This window comes from Pelmatolapia mariae, linkage group LG7 (genome assembly GCF_036321145.2).
Source record: "Pelmatolapia mariae isolate MD_Pm_ZW linkage group LG7, Pm_UMD_F_2, whole genome shotgun sequence".
In the NCBI taxonomy this organism is placed as follows: Eukaryota; Metazoa; Chordata; class Actinopteri; order Cichliformes; family Cichlidae; genus Pelmatolapia; species Pelmatolapia mariae.
Window position 1 is genome coordinate 14,521,271 of NC_086233.1, and position 19,762 is coordinate 14,541,032.

Here is a 19,762-nt window from a genome sequence, read left to right on the forward strand (position 1 = left end):
GCCCATTTGCAACTTAAGCTGCACCACAGATAAAATCAGACTGACAGATCGCTGCTGTGCTGCACAACATGACAATGGTCCGGTTTCATCTTCAGAATGAAAAGAGGGTGAGAGAGGCAAAGAGGCGCAGAGAGGGAGGTGAGGAGAACAAAAGCAGAGCTTTATTCACTGCGGTCAACCACAGTGCCCAGTGCAGGCTGCCGTGAACAAATGTTCAGCCAGCCAAGACAGTATGAGGGGTGGGTGAGTCACAGCACATAAACACATTCCTTACCAGACCCAGCCCAAGTTTCTCCTAAACAAATATTTATCATCAGTTCTAGGTAAAATATGAATGCTAAAGTTTGGGTAAAATGAAGGGAATACATTCAAACAGAAGGGAAAAAAATGAAATCCTCATTTTTGAGAAGCTGAAAATGAAAATGTTTGGGGGTTTTTTTTGCCCGAAATGATCAACTATTTAAATCCAGCTACATAAAAAGTAAGTTGATTTAAAAAGTTTAAAATGCTCTGACAAAGTGGATTTTTTTTCTCTTTCAAATGTTAAAAAGGCAAAATATATATCCAAACTGGATCACCAAAACAATGGTTTTGTAGGTGTGTGGGTGGCTGTGGTTCTTACTTTTATCCCTCTGCAGTTCATCCTTGGACACAGCATCTGCACAGCTATCAAAGTATTTCTGGAGTGTGTCCACCTGCCTGCACAAGATATCTCTGAACGTCTCCATCTCGGCCAGCTTCTCTCTCAGGCTGTGACCCTTCTGAAGAAACAACAGATTTAGCTATAAACCTTAGTTTACATTATCAACATGCAACCAGACAAAAATTATCAGCCTGTGCATCTACAACTATCCAAACATCACAAATAGAGCCCTCATGTGTACAGATCCAAGACTGTACCCACTGACTTCCTCAGCTCGAGTAAACAGTACCAGGAAAACTCACCTTGAAGGAAGATGTGGAGGTGGCAGAGTAGCCACTGGTGGCTGAGGTGAGAGACAGCATGGAGCCATGTCTCCGCAGACTGGACTCAGAGCCATAACCAGAATCAGCCTGCAAAAATAAATACAGCAAACTGTGAACAATTTAGTTTGTTACAACACCTTTGAAAATGGATTGTAATTATTTAATAGGAGAGCTGTAAAGCAAAGCAACTATATTCCAGGAGGACAAAAAAAAAAAACCCCAAAACAAACAAATACATCAGACACATACAGAAAACAACAGTTAATTATAAAAGACAAAATTGTAAATTGTAAAAATAAATAAATAAATAAACTATATTGTACTAATGTGGTGTTTTCAGTGGGAGAAATGTTTTGTGACTCATCCAAGTGACTTCTTCAACAACATGTTTCTCCCACTGAAAATACTACGTCCAGATGAACAGAATCAACTTTTTAGGATATACTTACCTGGATGAGCATAAAGCTTGGGAATTATGTGTAAATACACTGACCTGTTTGACACTTAAGCCATGTTTAATATGAGCATATTGCAACACTATACAAATTATAGAACATAAGAAAGAGCATAATACATCCCCTTTAAGCAAAATCAGAGACACTAACCAAGTTCTTTATAAAAACAAATATGTATCTTTTTAGCGTTTTCCTCATAAAGCATTCAGATGTAGTCTCCATTAGTCCTACTATTCTAAACTTCAAAAGGTTTAATAAAAATTGTTGTCATCCTTTGAAAAACAACATACAGTAAGTAAACACTGTGAAATACTTTTCACATTACATTCAAGCAGGTACATACACTTACTGTTGTTGTGAAAATTTTTCAGACACAGTGACAACAGCAGCACGTGACAAGGTTTTAGTGACCATGACTGTTACGGTCCTGGGTCGGTTCGACCCAGCATTTTGAGTTCCTTAGGTTTTGGTTTATCTCTGCATTATGGATTAGTTCTTATTCTCGGGTGATGCTGTTTTGATTGTGATTGTATTCTGTTTCTTTAAGCTATCTGGGGATGATGATGATTATTTCTGGTTTGGGTTTCGTTATCCTGCCCTCATGTTTAGTTTAGGTTGCCTGTGCTTAGTCTTCTCTGTCTGTCCATGATGTCCTTATGCCTGCTTATGAGTCTGCGTCTGTGTCTCTGTCTGTCGTGTGCTTCCTGTTTTATTCTGTAGGTCTGTGTCCTATGTCAGTGCGTTCAGCTTTGTGCTCTCCCTGTCTCGTCAGTGTAATCAGCGTCAGCCGTGTCTCCCAGCTGTTTCCTCTTCGCTCCGTTCACCTCTTGTATTTAGTGTCTGTGTCTTCCCCTACTCGGTGTCGCGTCGTCAACGTCTACTCACCCTCAGTTTCTGCTGTGTGTCCTGTTACCTGTTTTTGCCTGCCTGATTAGTTTATATTTTCCAGTTTAGTTAGTCTTCTGTTTGGTAAGCAGCCTGCAATAAAGCAGTTCATTCTGAGTTACTTTCGCTTCCGTGAGTCCTGCGTTTTGGGTCCTTCCTCTCTGCCTGCCTGCACACAGCCATGACAGAACGACGCGACCAGTACACGGACCCAGCGGACTCACGGTGGAAGCGCAGCTCCCGTTTTGACGGGACCCGGCTAGCGCTTGGAGGGCCTCCGTGCTGCCTTTCCTCGCTAGCAGCCTACACTTCGGCCCGCTCATCTGCTTCCTCCCCTCGGACGCCCCGGTCTCGCAGAAAACGCTCTAGCCGGTCCCGGGAGGATTACTACGAGCCCGCAAGCAACCAGCTTACGCCGGCTCAGGCATTCTATAAGATGTTAGGGATTATTATTGTGCCACCCGACTCACCCAGCGTTTCCACATCACAGCAGGAGCAGCCTCAGCCGAGTCATCCCTCGTCGCATTCTGCCAGCGCTGCTCCCTCTTCTACGAGTAAGCGGCGAACGCGCCGCCAGCACTCACCGCTCCAGCAGGAGCCTGGGACTCTTTTCGAACAACCGCCTAGGGTGAGTGACAAAGTCTCGCTACATTCGCCTTCTGTGTCAAGGGATAAACACACTGTTTCCCCCAAGGCCGCTAACGTCGGCTTCATGAACTCTGGGACTCGTGTTTCTCCTGTTGGGGAAAATGAAAGTATTCGTTTTGAGAGTGATCGTTTTCCTGTTGAGTCAAAAGACTGTGCGCCTAAAGCTCCTTCGGACCCAGGAGTTAAGACTGGAGGTATTTATCCTGGGGCTATGGCTGTTCAGTTAGCCGCCCGGCCCGAAACTCAGTTAGCCGCCCGGCCCGAAACTCAGTTAGCCGCCCGGCCCGAAACTCAGTTAGCCGCCCGGCCCGAAACTCAGTTAGCCGCCCGGCCCGAAACTCAGTTAGCCGCCCGGCCCGAAACTCAGTCGCCACCTCCACCACATTCAGCCTCATTACCCATAGCACAGTCACAACCACAGCTAGACTCACTACAAGCCTTATTACAATCCATAACCCAGTCAGTAGCTCGGTTAGCAGAAGAGTCACTAGCCTTATCATCCGGTCAGTCTCCAGTGTCCTCATTACCTGTTGTTCAACCATCTTCTCCACCGCTAGTTTCATCCTCTCCTCATCCGATACTTCAGCCTGTAGCAGCCCAGTCCCCTGTAGCTCAGTCATTCTCTCAATCACCAGTTCCACCTTTACCACAACCACCACTACAACCTGTTCTTCAGTCAGTTCAGTCTCGTCCTGTTCTCCAGTCTGTTCAGTCGAGTTCAGTGCACTCTCTTGTATTGCCAGCACCTCAGCCATTAGCACTGCCCGCTCCTCAGCCACCATCTCCACCCACTCAGTTGCAGGAGGAGGATAGCCCCACACCGACTTTTGCTGCTCCTCAAGACCTGGCTAAATCAGAGACTTTTACTCTTTCCAGGGCCTCCCCAGAGGTTAAATATCAGCGTTCAGTTAACTCTGGCCCCCTGGACATAAAGAAGCCAGCTGAGGACTGCAAGCGGCAGTCACTACCTGAGCGGAATCAATGCTCCGTGCAGCTGCAGTCTGCTGTGTGTTTGCCAGAGGCCCGTGTGCCTGCTGGTTCTGTTCCGTCCCTGCCAGAGGCCCGTGTGCCTGCTGGTTCTGTTCCGTCCCTGCCAGAGGCCCGTGTGCCTGCTGGTTCTGTTCCGTCCCTGCCAGAGGCCCGTGTGCCTGCTGGTTCTGTTCCGTCCCTGCCAGAGGCCCGTGTGCCTGCTGGTTCTGTTCCGTCCCTGCCAGAGGCCCGTGTGCCTGCTGGTTCTGTTCCGTCCCTGCCAGAGGCCCGTGTGCCTGCTGGTTCTGTTCTGTCCCTGCCAGGGGCCCCTGTGCCCGCTGGTTTTGTGACTGTCTCCGCTGGAGGGCCCGAGGAGCCCGTCCAGCCTCCTGTCTCCGCTGGAGGGCCCGAGGAGCCCGTCCAGCCTCCTGTCTCCGCTGGAGGGCCCGAGGAGCCCGTCCAGCCTCCTGTCTCCGCTGGGGGGCCCGAGGAGCCCGTCCAGCCTCCTGTCTCCGCTGGGGGGCCCGAGGAGCCCGTCCAGCCACTTGCCTCGTCAGCTGGGGGGCCCGAGGAGCCCGTCCAGCCACCTGCCTCGTCAGCTGGGGGGCCCGAGGAGCCCGTCCAGCCACCTGCCTCGTCAGCTGGGGGGCCCGAGGAGCCCGTCCAGCCACCTGCCTCGTCAGCTGGGGGGCCCGAGGAGCCCGTCCAGCCACCTGCCTCGTCAGCTGGGGGGCCCGAGGAGCCCGTCCAGCCACCTGCCTCGTCAGCTGGGGGGCCCGAGGAGCCCGTCCAGCCACCTGCCTCATTCACGCCGCCTGCAGCGGCCTCCTCATCAGCATCATCGGCGTCGTCTGGCCCAGCCTCTGCTTCTGCTTCATCGGCTTCGTCTGGCCCAGCCCCTGCATCAGCGTCATCCACGCCTGGTCCAGCCCCAGCCTCATCCACGCCACCTGCAGCGGCCTCCTCATCAGCATCATCGGCGTCGTCTGGCCCAGCCTCTGCTTCTGCTTCATCGGCTTCGTCTGGCCCAGCCCCTGCATCAGCGTCATCCACGCCTGGTCCAGCCCCAGCCTCATCCACGCCACCTGCAGCAGCCTCCTCATCTGCTTCAGCGCCGCCGGCGGCAGCAGCCACATCGGCGTCACCTGCTGCAGCGCCTCCGTCTCCGGCTTCCACGCCGCCACCAGCTGCAGCCTCAGAGTCTCCACCCTCGCCAGCTGCAGCCTCCTCATCACCTGCATCACCCACGCCGTCGTCTGGTCCAGCTCCAGCTTCACCCACGCCGTCGCCTGGTCCAGCCTCCGAGTCTGCGTCGCCATCGCCTGGTCCAGCCTCCGAGTCTGCGTCGCCATCGCCTGGTCCAGCCTCCGAGTCTGCGTCGCCATCGCCTGGTCCAGCTGCGGCCTCATCCTCATCTGCAGCGCCACCGTCTCCGGCTTCCACGCCGTCGCCTGCAGCGCCACCGTCTCCGGCTTCCACGCCGTCGCCTGCAGCGCCACCGTCTCCGGCTTCCACGCCGTCGCCTGCAGCGCCACCGTCTCCGGCTTCCACGCCGTCGCCTGCAGCGCCACCGTCTCCGGCTTCCACGCCGTCGCCTGCAGCGCCACCGTCTCCGGCTTCCACGCCGTCGCCTGCAGCGCCACCGTCTCCGGCTTCCACGCCGTCGCCTGCAGCGCCATTCTCGTCTGGTCCAGGCTCCGAGCCTCCAGCTTCGCCTGGCCCAGATTCAGCATCAGCTCCAGCGTCGCCTGCAGCAGCAGCCTCCTCGTCGCCAGCTCCAGCGTCGCCAGCACCAGCACCTGCTTCGGCTTCGGCTACGGCTTCGTCCTCGCCTGGTCCAGCCTCTGCTTCGGCTTCTCCTGTCCGGCCGCTTTCCAGGCCTATGACTGGACGTCCTTGCCGTCGTGGACGGTCCCCTTCCGGGCCGATGGTTGGGCGTCGCCGCCACTGCTTTCCGCGTGGCCGGCCTCCAGACTGCCTTCGTTTGCCTCGCCGCTGTTGCCGCCAGCACGGTCGGCCTCCTGAACTGATTTCTCGCCGCCGCCGTTGCCGTCCGCACGGTCGGCCCCCTGAACTGTCTCCTCGCCACTGCCTACTGCGTGGCTCACCTTCGGACCTGCCCCGCTACCGCTGCTTTTCGCATGGTCGGCCTCCGGAACTGTACTGTTTTGGCCTCCGGTGCTGTCGGCCTCCGGGTCGGCCCCCTGAACTTGGCCGTCTGGGCCTTTTGGACTCTGTCCCTCCGTCCTGGACCCCCACCGCCCGCCCTGGTCGGGTCGTTTTCTGTTTTTTGGGTTTTGGGGTTGAATTCTGTTTTGTGGTCGGGTTTTGTGTTTCTGTTGGGCTGTCTGGGGCCAGCCCTTGAGGGGGGGGTACTGTTACGGTCCTGGGTCGGTTCGACCCAGCATTTTGAGTTCCTTAGGTTTTGGTTTATCTCTGCATTATGGATTAGTTCTTATTCTCGGGTGATGCTGTTTTGATTGTGATTGTATTCTGTTTCTTTAAGCTATCTGGGGATGATGATGATTATTTCTGGTTTGGGTTTCGTTATCCTGCCCTCATGTTTAGTTTAGGTTGCCTGTGCTTAGTCTTCTCTGTCTGTCCATGATGTCCTTATGCCTGCTTATGAGTCTGCGTCTGTGTCTCTGTCTGTCGTGTGCTTCCTGTTTTATTCTGTAGGTCTGTGTCCTATGTCAGTGCGTTCAGCTTTGTGCTCTCCCTGTCTCGTCAGTGTAATCAGCGTCAGCCGTGTCTCCCAGCTGTTTCCTCTTCGCTCCGTTCACCTCTTGTATTTAGTGTCTGTGTCTTCCCCTACTCGGTGTCGCGTCGTCAACGTCTACTCACCCTCAGTTTCTGCTGTGTGTCCTGTTACCTGTTTTTGCCTGCCTGATTAGTTTATATTTTCCAGTTTAGTTAGTCTTCTGTTTGGTAAGCAGCCTGCAATAAAGCAGTTCATTCTGAGTTACTTTCGCTTCCGTGAGTCCTGCGTTTTGGGTCCTTCCTCTCTGCCTGCCTGCACACAGCCATGACAATGACAGCACAACTGAAATATCAGCTGGCTTCCTGTAAGCCAGGCTGGTTCAATTTTCCTCTTACATAATAGCCTGGCCCTCAAAATAGACAGTAATGACAGCACAGAGAAGAGGTTCAGCTGCACTGACGAGAAACAAGAGCTGCAGTACCTGTCCCTTTAAAAGATAGTTTCAAGTTGAGCCAGCAGAGGGCATGAAACGTAAACGCACATGACAGGCACAAGAGCTTGGGGTTACTGTCGGTCAGTGACCAGAAGTAGCTCTGCCTGTGTTCAGATGGATTTCTGTCACTGCTGCTTGCCCTTTAGCCAACATTCTGCACCCCACTGACTTAACCAGTACAAATGGCCCTTGCTAAATGTTTACATAAAGACATTTTAATCTGTTTGAGGACAAAAAAGTAACTATCCAAGCAAGTAGAGGGTTTCTACCCATGGCAGGATAAAAATCTGAAAATACAAACTAACTCAGTATAAAGTATCAGATGTTGGATGCCTTGTCAATAAGACCCACACACATGCACAGGTCATTAGGTTGCATGCTGCAGGGTAAATAATAGGTGTACAAATATTTAGTGTGCCTGGTGATTACAGCCCCACTGAATACATATAAACATGCTCTTTGGAAAAAAGAAGATGCAACATCTGGTCCTCATAGAAAGCCTTCTGCCTGAGCAGAAACAGACTTTATCATTTTCTAATAATGAATAAGTATAATAAAATCATTGTATAAGGCAGACACAAGAGATTAGATTACAGTACGTTAGGCCATATATCTGGACATACAGAACTTAAAACAAACATAGTTTATCTAAACAGTGACAGTATCCTAGGAACAAGAGTTGCTTCATTTTAGGATGTGTCACTTTTTCAAAGTGTAAGATGACTGATCCCTGAGCTTGTAGTGTGTTGTGTCTCCCTGGAGACGCTGGTTGCTAAGTGCTGTGAGTAATGTAGTTTAGACAGGGAAGCGGGGCCTTCTAAGAAGAAGGGTTTTAGGCAATGACTCATTGTGGGTGGGAAGGCCGGGTATGCTTGTATATGCTCAAGATTCATTCCTTGTTATTCTTGTCTGAGTCACTGGTGCTTAGATGATCGAAGACGGGAGGAGGAGGGGAAAGAGGGGGGGGTTTCCTAAAATCAAGTACCATGTGTGAGCAGCATGTGTTTAAGCAGAGAGGCAGAAGGTGTGGTAAAGGAATATTGCATTGGAAATGAGCGTAGCAGGGCCCCTTTAAATAGTCACACACAAAATCTGTATTTAAAAATTAGTTTGTGTTTTTTCCTTTTTTAAACACAGGCATAAATGCTAACCCCCACATGCCACAAAGAATTATCTTTAGCAAAAAATGCTAAACATATTTACACATGTGACATACATTGAGTAGTATGGACGTACAAGTATAAACACAAGAGTGTCCTCAAAGCCACTACTGTCTTTTATCCATGGAATAAATATGCTGGCTACCACTGTTGCTCTCCATGCACTAAAACATGTAAATGACAAACTTCTACTCTTAAAGTGTATAAATTCACTCTGCCACTGATGCCAAAGCACAGAAATACAGATTGCATAGTCAAGGGTTATCTGAGATATCTGGGTAACCTCAACAAAAAATGATTTAAACAAATCTTAGTTGTGCTCTTCAAACAGCTTCCTCAGCAAGTTACTTATGTGTTCAGTGTCTGTGTATGAAAAAGGATCATGCTAAGCCTCAGCTAACTCCAGTGTTAGAATAACTGAGCTATGTATACCTACTTTGTTAAAAAGCCCTTACACAAGTCATGCACCAGTAGAGAACCGTCTAGGAATAAAGTGCCCACACAGTGTACATAATTATGGATAAAAAAAAATATGAATTTGTGCAAACAGAAACACGTGCTGTAACACTACTGTGCTACAGACAAATGCACAAGAGCTTCTACACTCCTTCGGTCTTGCCAACAAACGCACCAGTGGTGGAGGGATGATTATTCTTCCCTGGACTCCTCCCTTCTCTCTCCTCCCTTCTCTGATACTCTAAGAAATACATGCAAGCACACACACAAGCATACAATAAACACACACTTACAAATCTCTGAATGAGATGACATCTCTAAATATGACAAGAATTTGATCTCTTTTGATAACACCAGTTAATGGTCTGCTGTATTACAGACTTACCCTGTGCAGTTCAATCGATTCAATCCACTGGTGTCTGTGCTCGGGGTCCTGAGCTCTGAGGTACCACACACTGTCGTTTACACTTATATCCAGCCGGCACTCGTCAAATTCATGAGGCTGAAAAAAAAATATACACACAGAAAAAAAATATAGGACAAAAACTAGGTTAATCAGTGTGTGAGATTCTGGTAAATGAGGCCAGTTATGGGAACCAAGCTGACTTGATATCTGTAGTGATATAGCCATAAAATTCAGAATTTGCTTTCATGTTCTTTTCAATCCAACAGGAAAACCAGCTGACTTTCCTGTTTAGAAGAGCACAGCGAGGCATATGTGAGGGGTGGTCACCCATGAAAGTAGCTATTAAAAAGACAGTCCAAAAGCAAACTGCTGAGCTGTCCCTTGTATGTTACATGGTGGGCAGCAATCTGTTCCCGCTTTTCCTTTAATAATAGCCTGTCTTTAGTTTAGACCAATCTATATATCGCAAAGTGATGGAAGACAAAGAAGAGTGCACAACAGGCACAGAAGTCTCAATTTTAAAATGGTGTATTACAGGTGGAGCAGTGGCAGATAACTGGCCTTGTAAAGCATTTTTGCACAATGGAGCACACTCCTAATAGCTCTCCAGTATACTGTCAGAACTGCAAATCCACTGTGTTGGTGTTGCATGCAACCAGACTTTGTGTGACAGTAATGGGAGAGGTAATGATGGCATTTACGTATGTAGCATCAGACCTTGTGAAAGGACACTTCTGCAGTTAAGTCCCAAGGCTAAACTGCTTTCAAGGTCTAATCACAAAGGGTAGTATGAGTAAAAGCCTGGCTTGTTCAAAGAGTCACAGATAGAGGTTAGAGGGCACAGAGAAATGAAAATACTTAATGAACAGAAATGCAGTTTAATAGAAAGAAAGAAAAAAAATCTCTACTTTCGTATGCTCGCCACAATAAATAAACACATCTGTAACCTGTATTTATTGTGTTTGTAATAAATATAACAAATTTAGTCCTTTATAACGGAGGGCTATAAGGGGATCCAACACTGCAAAGACTTCATTTCCATGACTTTTTTTTCCAGGGAGAAAAAGTGATTGAAGTTAACAGCTTTAGTGTTTAATTAATGCAATTTTCGATTTCCTGGGTTACTGAATCAATATCATCTTGTGAGGGCAAACATTGTAATTTTACTTAATTGATTATTCCAATCTATGAACTCCATTTAATCTATAAAACATTAACACTACTATAAAGTATTTTTTTAATTCTGTGAACCAAGCTACATAGAGCTACATACATTTACGAGCAATTATGAGCTCACAGTCTAATACAAGGATGAGCAATTTATTTAGTTTTTTGAAATAGTTCATACTAAGGTAAAGTAAGCAAAGGGCAACACACTGGGACGTATGAGTTGAAACATGCCGAGATTACTTAAATAAAACGATTACATGGTGCATCAACTTCTAAAGTAGTTTATATCAGAGTGATTGTCAAATATGTACCACTGCACACGTCATGAATGAAACTTAGTGCACGTACACTTATGTTATAAATGTGAACTCAAGGCAGACAGTTCCATTTGTTTCCAAAGAGCAGTCAAATATTTCCCAGTGAAAAAAAATCAAACTTCTTTTGTCTTTATAGACCCAACCCTAATACAGCTCTGCATCAATACGCTCCTAGAATATTAATGTCCCAGGACAATCTAAGACCAGCAGCCTGGCATGTTGTGTGATATTGAAACATACAGTCCAAGGGACAGATGAACTGGATAGAATTCCTTTATTGTCCCTCTTCACAGTAAAACAAGATTTAATGTGCAACTCTTCCATATAATAACCTCTCCGTTAAAAATAACCAAAGATGGATTGATTTGTTGAAATCACCATTAACATGATTTTTGGTCTGTGGATTTCATTTTTATTTGATTTTATCACATAGCACCCCAGTCTAAGACAGTCTACTGGCCATACTTTGCTCTTGTGTGATCTAAAACGCTTAGAGATGGCTTGAGCTTAACCAATTACTGCAGAATGCTTGAGTCCATTGGCAGAGTAAAAAATGGCCCACTACAGGGAATTTAAGTAGATTTCATTGGAAGAGTGTGATTTGACTATATTGCCTGGCATCTGGGCAGCACTGGGGCCAAGAGCAGATGCTCAATGTCAATACCACAGCATCTGAGTGAATACTGAATGCCCTCCTAATCAAACGCTCATTTAGGAGTTACCAGCAGCACTTACATAAAACCAACAGCCGTCACAGAGACACATGTGAAGAGGAAACAAATGCAAGGAAGGAAGCAAGCATGTGGCATTCTTGACCCTATATCAGTTAAAAGAAACAAAGGACTGGATTCAAACCTGCAGAAATCACAAGTAGTTGTTGTCTTTGCATTTTTCATATATCTAAATGAGGGAACCTCCATATAAGCAGTGACCACTCCTTTTGAGAAAAATCACTTGTTAAAAGCTCCCCCACTACTACAAATATTGCTTCCATACTACAACTATACTATACTAAAACTATGGAAACACATGTGAGAGAGCTGGTTGCAGTCATGCACAAAACTTGGAAGTGTTTGGTATAAATCTGGATTCTGGTGACATCTGGTTGCTGGATGTTGGCCTACTAACAGATAATCATGGCATAGGAACCTGCACCAAGTCTGAGAAGTTACTTGGATCCAAGAGAAAAAATAAAAATAAAAAATAATTCCATTCCTGACATGCTCTTTCACAAGATGACATGGCATGCTGACAACAAACACAGCCACAGTCGCATGAGAAAGGCAAGCAGATTAAAAAAAATAATTGAATAAAAGTGCATGGACTGTTTATTCTGTGTCAGTCTATTTGTGCAGTTTGATGAATTAACTATGAAAGTGAATATGAAGGCCTAGTGAATACATGTTGTCCAGAGTCCATTACCTTATTAGTCCCCTGTGACCATGGACAGAACAAACAGGCATTAAACAAAGGGATGGATATTTTAGATGTGACTGCAGTAAAGCTCTGAAGGTCCCCTGACAAATCGATACTTTGTTTTTACATATTCAAAGGCCAATATCTAATAAAGGTTGGATCAAACACGCAGTGACTCTTAACCATGCTTTGATCTCTTTGCCTCATAATGTTACTTTCACTATTTAACCTAGATATTTAGAAATCTATCTGGGACAAATAGCAGATTGTGACCATTAGTGATGCCTTTAAGAGGGAGTGTTAGTGAGTGATTATTTCAGCGATTCTTTTTATTCAGGGTATTGTGCCGTTCTCCTTGCCTGTGTTTGCTGCCAAAAGCCTCTGGCAGCATCCCCCACGATCCCTGCCTTTATGTGAATTGCTACTGTACTTTATAATTCACACACCTATCTCTAGCTATAGATAGATAGATATCCATCCATCCATCCATCCATCCGAATTAGTAACAGAGACTATTATACAAGTGGCTGTGTCTATGAATCTTATTTGTTTGGTAGTTTTCCACCCAGCACGGTAGATAAATAACTTCATTTTATGAACTAAAATATTTATGGTTTGGTCATGAAAATGAGGCAAAACAGCCTCACCCTGTCTCTATTCTCTTATAAATATAAACTTCCTACAAAGCACCCCCTTCTGTCCTCTCCCATCTAACCTCTTTTTAGCTGGTGTACGTGTCTGCAGTCACAATCTCCCGAACTGCATGACTAGGAGTACAAGAAAAGAAGTCACAACAATTCAGTAGAAGAAAAAAAGGAGGGAGTGAAACCACTGTAAACCCTGAAACACCCTACTAAACTTTGAAAGAGCTAAATGTAATCTAAACAATATATTAATTCTCCACCTAAATGAGCTTCAGACATATAACAACACAATATAACAATATAATATGTTCTTATTCCTTCAACACTGAACTAAGACCAAGTGCCAGGAACATTTTTCTGCATCTGTCTGGGACCAAAACAGGATTCACTTACAGTCATAGTAGAGGAAGCATTGACTCACCAAGTGGTCAAAGGGAAAAGGAAAGCTAAATCAGCAAGAGTGAATGATGCCATGAACATTTTTGTTAGTTACTTACACAATACGGCACATGTTTCTTCACTGTCATCATGACCCAGGAAGGGTCATGATGACAGTGAAGTCAGTGAAGTCGCACACTATGAGGAAGTCACACACTATGAGGAAGAGACACACTTGCTGGCTAAAGGCACCTTGCAAAGCTTCACTGACCCAGGATGTCACCATCCATTTTTGCATTTACCTCATAATTATACAGACAAAAACATCTACTGCTCAACAGTTCCAGTGAGAGATTCTAAGTAGGCCAGTGTGCTTATTAACTGACCATGGAGCTAAAAATGGCAATGGTCATGTCAGCCTTTGTAGATACACTTACAAGCCCACATTTACACCAACAGATTATCCTACAATCACATTATAACCACAACTTGGAACAACATGAGAAAACAGTTCAGGAACAAGTCAACAAACAGAAAAAAAGTAGAGCAGGGCGATACGACCAAAAATATTTATCACGATATACATTTGAAAATTTGCGATAACGATATAACTGACGATATAATTGACACTAGACAAAATACTTTACAACTCCACAACTTTATTCGTGCAAAAAAAAAAAATTAAAAAAAAATCAATGTATTTTCACTTAAACAAGCAGCTGTTTTTTATGTGCATTAAAGTTATATAAAAATTTAAAAGTGCAAATGCAAAATCCTTGCTGACAGTTTAACCAAAAGGCATTCCAGTGGAAATTGATATGTCGGCCAAAAGAGGTTATACACACACAATACGGTAATATTATGTTGAAGCACAGTACATATCACTCCGCGAGGCTCCTGCCTACGGTAGCCGTAATGCTCCGACAATCCATCAAGCGGTGCGGATTCGTAGCTTAGCAAAGTCGTACTAAAACATTTGACAGATTTTCCAGCGCCGTGTACCACATAAAATCTTTTTGAGGTCAGTAAACACAACCAGAATTCATACATAAGGCACACGGGATTATAAGGGGCACTGTCGATTTTCAGAAAAATCAAAGGATTGATTTTAAGTGTGCCGTATTTTCCAAAAAACACGGTAATAACGACGGCCCGCTAGCATGCTCTACAAAAATAGTGCTTTGTTGTGTATCTGACGGACGAAAGCTAAACCAGTTCCACACCACTGAAGTTGCAGCATTTTTACAAACCAATTCTGGTTCATCCGTTTCATTCACCGATCCGCTTCGCCGCCATGTGCGTATGAAAACAAAGGCACTGCGCATGTGCGTTTTACCCATATTCTATCACGATATTTCATTTTCTTATCATTGCCCGACATTATACCGGTATTACCGTGAACGGTATGATATGGCCCAGCCCTAAAAAAAAAAAAAAGGCCGACTCAGAAATAAATCTTGAGCTAATAAAAGTTAGCAGGTGATTAAAGGATAACAGAAGAAGTTCCTTATCAATTCCACACTTTCCACACAATACTTTAATGTCAGAGATTTAACTGTAAGCCTTTATCAGCTTCACTGCTTGAGAATTTGTCATAGTCAAAGCATTTATAACAAACTATAATTTATACACCACCAAAGAATCAATGCCAGTGAATGAGCTGATGAGTTACTGGAGGAGTCTTGTTTGGTTTACCCAAAACTTAATATTAATACTATGGAAACTGACCCTAAGAGAGAAATAGTCACACACACACACACACACACACACACACACACACACACACACACACACACACACACACACACACACACACACACACACACACACACACACACACACACACACACACACGAAATGATGCATTAAGCAAAATCTCTTAACTGTCATTACCCTGAATAAAATCTGTTAGGAATGCAACATAGACTTCCGTTACTTCCCTCTGGAATAAAGATATAATGTGTATGCAGTTTGCATAACTGATGACACTGAACCATTAAACAGAAGTAGCTACACTGTCTCCTAGTTTTTCCCCTCCTTTTCCCCTTCACAATAATATTAGCATTTATTCTGAATAGTAAATCTCTTCCAGCTAACATTAGGTCGTTAACTTGTGGGTTGGACCATATTTGAACACTACACCATCTGAGAAACTATGATATATAACAAAATTTGTGATTAGTAATGATCTATTCTAATTCTGTTTTACTAGTATTAAGCACAGGTGTATAGATAAGTTTGTCCTGTAAAGAGGCTTATGCAATTCTCAAATGGCTGAAGTCATGACAGAGCATCTTTAGGATGGTTATCAGTAGCTGGGAACATTATCTCAAAGATAAGAGCAAGCCTCACTCCAGAGCACGTCCACGGCATTCATGAATTCATGAACTGAATCAGCTGGAAACTTTGGAAACTTGTTATTTTGGGCTGGAAAATAAAATCTTTTTCATTTGATTTGAAGCTTTATTTAAGCTTATTGACAGAAGCCATTTTTTTACTTTTCTATTTGCACATTATTATTTTTTTTAAATACTACTAGCACTGTAATCGTATTACTTAATGTTATTTATTTCATTTTTGTTCTGATGTTCTATTGAGTAATTTTAAAAATACATTTGATTATTTTCAAATTGGTACATTAGTCAACTACCAAAATAATATTTAGTTGCAGCCATAGTATGCAGACATGACATTCATGTATGTTTTGTTATGTGGAACATTTTTAACCTTCAGTTTGTTTCTATTCCAATGTAAAATTTTGATTTTGAGCCCATAACAGAAATGGCAAAAGGAAGAAGTCAGAAAACTGTAAACATTTGACTGGTGAGTATGGTGTAATTGTAAATATGGCTAACTGATTCAATGCAATGAAGCACGTTACTCAACAGATGACATAAACTAAGTAAGTAACACGCCTGTCACTACACTGCAATAACTGTCTGTGAATGGACATCACCTGCTATTTTTCCAAAAATATGGGGTATGTTTTCACTGGACTGAGAAGCTAATTCTCTAGAGAGTGCTGTGCAAAAGTTAATTTTTACATGTGCTGGGAATGGTTAAAGCTGAACAAACAGATCTAATAGCAAAGCGCTGCCTAGAAACGGTAACTTATTCATTTCCCCTGTTACTGTTTGGAAAGAGCCTGTCAGAAAGAGCTGACCTCGGGATCCCAGTGAGAAAAGATGAAAGGTGAAAGAGTGGGAATATAAATTTCTCTGACAGGATTATATGAAAGATCTGATGAGCATGGTGATCTCTGCTTCTAACAGCTTGGAGTTGCATTTTTTGGTCTATCCTAATTACAGTTGCACAAGAATGAGAGTCACATGATGTAGTTCCCAGTGAAGTGTTACTACATAGCACACACTTCTTAAACTAGTGCAATCACGTAACAATCCACTTATCCTTGAGAATAAGCTGGGACATAATCAGGAGTTATCAGAACTCCTTCTTGAATTTAGGATGAACATATGGTGGATGCCTGAATCTCATATGTCAGACACCAAACATCCCAAACCTACGTGACAGGATATGGGAAAAAGAAAGAGGGCTAGCGTCTCTTTTCTCTTTAGAGTTTTTCTTAGGTGCTCCTCCTTTGATTAGCCTGTCCTTTATGACTGAGTCATTGATACTACGGTGTTAAAATAAGGACAATTTATGCAAATGAAATGTTTACAGATAACAAGACATTCATAAGGGGGGGGACAAAAACTTTTGCTTACTTAAAGATGCAAATCCAACAGTCTGAGTTGTATTGACATTTTCATTCAAGTTCTACATCTACCATTTGAAAAATTAAAGCACCAGCCTGTAAGAGTGATGGTTCATTTCTCTTAGCTAGTGCTCTTGCACAAACAAGAGCAGCCATTCTTGCAAGATGTTTTGTAAGGACCACACTTGCACAGGTTTCACAAATTTAACTGGTCAGTAATCAGTCGCTTCTGGTAAATTACAAATGCAGTACTCACAGTAATAACAGCTTTGCTAAGACAGAGGGAACCCCGACAGCCGTACTCTGTCTCATCCTGAGACTTGTAGTAGCTCAGTGTGTTGTTTTTCAGCACAACCCAACGGTCCTGCCAGCCGTGGATGTAGTTTGTCCACTGAAAATAAAAATTAGCAGCGTCAATACTTTTCTATACTGGGGGACAAGAAAGTTCAAACACATGTGCAATTTAATAATAAAATTACATCTTTAACACTTCAGTTCCCAGTTGCCAGAGGCTCATTATGGCTGATCTATGTGAGGCTGAACTTCAGCCTTACTGAAGAGCAACTGTAGCACAAACTGCTGAAAACTTCAGGGCTACTTTTCAGCCAAGTGCCCAAGCTGGCCACTTTCAACTACAAAAAACCCAGAACTGGACCCTAGAGCAATTGAACAAGGTGACTTGCCCTAATGGATTGTGTTTTCTTTTACTTCATGAGGACAGCCAGGTGAGCTGTTTACCTGGGGAAGAGACTGCTACCGAATGCACTTAGGAAAAAGGCCTGCAGGCTTAAGAAGCATAATGCTCTCCTTGGAGACCTCAGGTCCATTAATAAGGATGTTACTTTTACAGCTACCATGTGCATTAACACTGTTGCGGACTACCTGCACAAACTGTAAAAACTGTTTAAGGATAACATTCAAATACCAAGCATCTAAGTCCAATTGTGCATGTGTGGGATGGACTGATCTGTGGATCTTACCCCAAGATGGGACTGAGCTGTTTTGGCTCCATGAGGAGTGATCTAGCCAAAATGCTAGATACTGATGCTGGCAGTTGTACTGCTGTTTGGTACCATCTGGACAAGACAGTGCAGTCTAATACCACAGAAACTAAAACAGCAAGCATTTTCACAGGAGGGGACTGAATAAATCAAAACAAACTTAAATTTTCCATAAAAAAACATTCTGACACATAGAATTTAATCTAAGGTTTAGACTCATTAAACCTCAAGACTTATGACGTGTGTATAGCTTAGTTCGATTTAACAGGTGAGCTCATCTGGTTACAGATCTGCTTAATCGCACAATATGCTTGGTTAGCAGGTCAGCGTGCAATCTGTTCAGAGACAGCCTGTGTACAGTGAGATTAATACCACATTAGCTTGTCAGCAGCTTAACAAATTAAAACCTTGCTCAATTTGCCCAAAAAAGGGTGACACACATGAGCAAAACCATATGGGAAAATAGGTTACCGAGATTAGACTTTGTCTACCAGAAGACTTAACAGTCGCTTTACTAAAGAAAACCAGGACGGTTGAACAACAATACTAGTCTAGTTATACTAAGGGAATGTTTTGTTGAATTGCTTTACAGTACAGGCTTTGAATAAATGTTACATCTAGTAGCTTGAGGGCTACAAGACCTGTGCATTACACAAGCTGGTCATCTGGTTTCACTGGGGGCTTTCCTTTTACTTCAGAGGGATTACTGGTCTGATATAGCTATAACGTTGATGGAAATGTTGTTGGGCGGATTCACTGGATAACCTTTTCCTAAAGGAGACATACCACGATTTGTCACCACATTACCCAGATTTTTTCCTGATACGTATAGGGACACAGCTGTGCCACTTATACCCACGGGACATGACAGCGAGACTGAGCGAGGAAAATAAATACATAAAAAAAGGCTTTCAAACGTGACTTACCTTACTAAGGTATCCGCTGAACTCGGCGATGCCAATGGGATGTCCAGGCTCTTCTCGAGGCTCTATATCTTCCTCAGAACCGGAGGAGTTCCAACTCTGATTATCTGACATTTTCTTAACCTATCTCACTAACACCGGGCACACAAACCTGGCATATGACGTTAGGTTTGGAATGACAATATAATAGCCGAGTTTCTTGGACCCGAAAAAACAAACAAATAAACAAAACAAAACCAAAAAAAACGAAAGAAAAAACGAGCAACAGTTTATAGAACCATGTTGCGCTCTTCTATCGACAGCTAGCTCCCAGCTAGTAAACGTTAGTTAGCAAAGGAGATTTCCACACATTTTCTGACAGAGATCAACGTTAGCTGAGTCCGGTACCTTAGCTGTCAACACCGCTCTACCGCCCTTTTCTTCAGCGTTCACCGAGTCCCAGAAATAAGGGACTCGGATGAAAAGCAGATAAACGTGTTCAAGATAGCTTCAGTATTTACGACTAATCCGCAGTAGACTTTCAGAGAAACGCCGTGGCCCTTACAGCGTTTGTTTTCCTATGTACGTTTGTGACAGCTATCCAGCTCAACGCCATGTTCAACTGACGTCTGGGGCTTCCTCTAGGTTCGTGCTAGAGCGCGTGTTCTCACTTGTGTGGTGCGCAGGGGCGCTGGCTGAAGTCGCGTCATCAAATCCCCTCCTAAATTGGAAGCAGGCCCCGCCCACTTTTTATAGTAGCTTACTGACAATAGATTTAGAAGGGCTAAAAAATACACTCCGGAGTTCGAGAAAAGAAAACAGCCCAAGGTGTGCTGAGGAGAAAATAGTTTTTAATAAGTGTAACAAGGGTGAGGCTTTAATCACAAATATTTTTAATATATTGTATAGTTAGCCTTTATTATCTTGTAAATCAGATGCAAATACATTATACTTTTCCTCAATTGATTAGTCTTCCATAACAAGATAATTAGTTAATACAGCCCAATGAAGAAAATACAAGGTAACATACAAAACAAAATAGTCTGGATAAACTATTTAATGTCATAACACTCTAATTCT

At 44.1% G+C, this 19,762-nt stretch overlaps 1 protein-coding gene across 2 annotated transcripts in view; it reads right to left on the minus strand.

Moving 5' to 3' along the window:
- Positions 1–19,343, minus strand: part of LOC134630617 (ceramide transfer protein) — a 26,685-nt gene extending 7,342 nt beyond the window's left edge. Inside the window, exons 1-6 of one of the 2 annotated variants that reach the window (XM_063478047.1) lie at positions 18,707–19,343; positions 17,036–17,170; positions 9,119–9,235; positions 8,909–8,974; positions 946–1,053; positions 623–761 (exon numbers count right to left, since the gene is read on the minus strand). In XM_063478047.1, coding sequence (XP_063334117.1) covers positions 623–761; positions 946–1,053; positions 8,909–8,974; positions 9,119–9,235; positions 17,036–17,170; positions 18,707–18,817 — 676 coding nt within the window. In that variant the 5' untranslated portion in view covers positions 18,818–19,343. The remainder of the gene's footprint in view (positions 1–622; positions 762–945; positions 1,054–8,908; positions 8,975–9,118; positions 9,236–17,035; positions 17,171–18,706) is intronic. The other variant, XM_063478049.1, reaches the window with a different exon arrangement.
- Between the last annotated feature and the right edge of the window lie 419 nt (positions 19,344–19,762).